At 34.4% G+C, this 2,492-nt stretch overlaps 1 protein-coding gene across 1 annotated transcript in view; it reads right to left on the bottom strand.

Moving 5' to 3' along the window:
- Nucleotides 1-2,492, bottom strand: part of GINS1 (GINS complex subunit 1) — a 31,156-nt gene that overhangs the window by 3,849 nt on the left and 24,815 nt on the right. Inside the window, exon 5 of the mRNA XM_019633986.1 lies at nt 177-271. Coding sequence (XP_019489531.1) covers nt 177-271 — 95 coding nt within the window. The remainder of the gene's footprint in view (nt 1-176; nt 272-2,492) is intronic.

Genomic DNA, 2,492 nt, shown 5'->3' with positions numbered 1-2,492 from the left:
CTATATGCAATATTTGCCTTAACATTTCTTTGTATTTAGAAAAAGTAGTCTTATACTAAACATAATACCTAGATGTAAATGATTAACACAAGATGATGTTTATTTTACTACTGATTTCAATGTTTCCATCATGCAACACTCTTACAATATTTAAAGTATCTTAAGACAAGAAATACCTGGCTATTTTTTTTTAATAGGACTGAAGTACCATCATCAACTTCAAATTCTCCATAGTCTTTTAGACATCGCACCTGAAAGGAAAAACTACAGTTTTATCTAAATTACTTTTTAATACGTAGTGATGATAAAGTAAATAAGGATTATACAAATACCCACACAGTCCAGGTATTAGATTTTTTGCTGATTTGTTCCTTTTCTGTGTTCTTAGGCCTAGTACTCCTACTGTGGTATTCTAGTGGTTCCAACTGTCTTGTTTTAATGGGGAGGAAGAAGAAAGGCAAAATCTCGGAATGTATGTGTATATTGCTCTGACAGTAAGAAAACCCAGGGAGCCACTAAGGGGAGACATCATTGCATTCTTTCCCCTCTGCAAATCCTGAAATATCAAGCAGTTGCAATATAAATTTACAAAGAAAAGAGAATGTTTTCTATTTTTTTATTTTTTTCATGGTCAGGTGGGATTTATTCCAGGAGAAAAGAGAATGTTTTAGATCTACTCCAACCTGCCTCTTATAAATCCCTCACATGAAATATCAATATGCGAATAGGACACAGGTAAGTCTGCAAAATTTCTGTTCTAAAAAGATTTTTCTAATCTCCTTTGATATTTAGACTCTTTCCCAGAAATATTTAGAAGTATACCATGAAAGAGCAGATGCAAACTCATAAGAATCAGGAGAGGTTTTCAGTCGGAAGGTGGGAGGGAAAAGGCAGCCTTTTGATAACCACTTCTGCAACTGCAAAAAAGAAATGTCCCTAGAGAGAAGGTTGGCTATAGCTCCAACTGTTGTCACAGGAAACCATGATGTTTTTTCATCTTCTACGAGAACTCAGGACTGGAGTTATTCTCCTGAGTACTAGGATTGGTACTAGTAAAGCTAACTCCAGCGGCAAGTTTCAGTCATCTAGTTTTCCTTGGTAATTTCATTATGTCCTATAATTCCTCTGGATTCTTACCATGACTCCCCAAGGTATTTTAACTTAGTTTGAGAAATACTGTTTCCGAAAAATCCCTACCACACTACCACCTTTTATTTCTTTAAACATATTATGGAAAATCTTGAACATATTCAAAAGTAAATATAATGAAACTCAATGTCCCATCAACTGGCTTCCACAATTATCAGTATCTGGCCAATCTTGTTCCCTAGATTCTAGATTTTGAAGCAAATCCTAAATATGATACCATCTATAAATATTTTAGTATCTACTTCTACAAAATAAGATTCTTTTTAAAAAATATAATCTTAATACCATTATTGCATCTTATTAATTTTAAATTATGAAATATCCAGTTAGTATCCAAATTTCCCCATTCATCTTATAAATTTTTTTTAAAGTTGCCATGTTCAAATCAGAGTCCAACAAAAGCTGCACATTCCCAAGTTTCTGAAGTGTCTCTAAGTCTCTTTTAATCTAGNATAATTGAAGGTAGGGCAATACTGATAAAAAGCATCATCAAGGCAAAGGCTTTACATAGTCCACACAGGAAAGATCAATTGTCTAGCACAGAAACAGATGGAGGAGGGACTCTGCTGGGTTTCTGCCTGCCCCAGCCCTACCCAGGTACTCCCTGACACTGAGGAATCACTGTCGGGGCACATCAGGTGGGAAGATCAGCTATAAGGCTTGAGAAAGAAATTCAACCACAGGACAGTGTTTAGGAAGAAGTGACATTTTCTCATATCTTGCTTTATGAGGATAGCTTTGTTCCTGTGAACCAAAGCGTCACACTGGGTCCTCAAGAAATACAGATTTTTATGAGCATTAATTTATTAATATTAGTATTGGCTCATTAGTATTATTCAACTAAGTATACTGCTTCTAAGAGGACAGTAGGAGGGAAATTTTGCCTTATCAATCAAAGATCTTAGGGTACCCTAGGAAATCTGTCTTTAAAATAATCAACCTTTTATTTTTTTAGGAAATTACTCAAAACTCTAAGGGTACTTGAATAAAATATGAAGTCATCCTCTTTTAGGAAAATAAGCCCAAGAACCATATGACCTGAAGCATTCTTTTGTTCCAAGGCATAAACAAAGACACTAACTGGTTGATAACAAGATGGGAGGCACAGAGAGAGAGTGGTTTTCATTAGGTTATTTTTCCTCCTGTATTAATGTGACTACAAACAATTAAGATGGGATAAAAATAAATTTAGCTAATGTGAATTAAGCTAATGTGTACTTGAAGATTTCTAAGGAAACAATAAAGACCGGGAATGCCAAAAAAATTATACACATTTTAAGAGATGTTATCTATGTATGAGTATTTGAAGTTGAATTGAATTACAGTAGCAATGTGTAGTATGA

Source organism: Hipposideros armiger, unplaced genomic scaffold (assembly GCF_001890085.2).
Source record: "Hipposideros armiger isolate ML-2016 unplaced genomic scaffold, ASM189008v1 scaffold_1463, whole genome shotgun sequence".
NCBI lineage: Eukaryota > Metazoa > Chordata > Mammalia > Chiroptera > Hipposideridae > Hipposideros > Hipposideros armiger.
The sequence above is the reverse complement of the archived record's forward strand: the minus strand, read 5'-3'. Positions and strand labels throughout refer to the sequence as shown.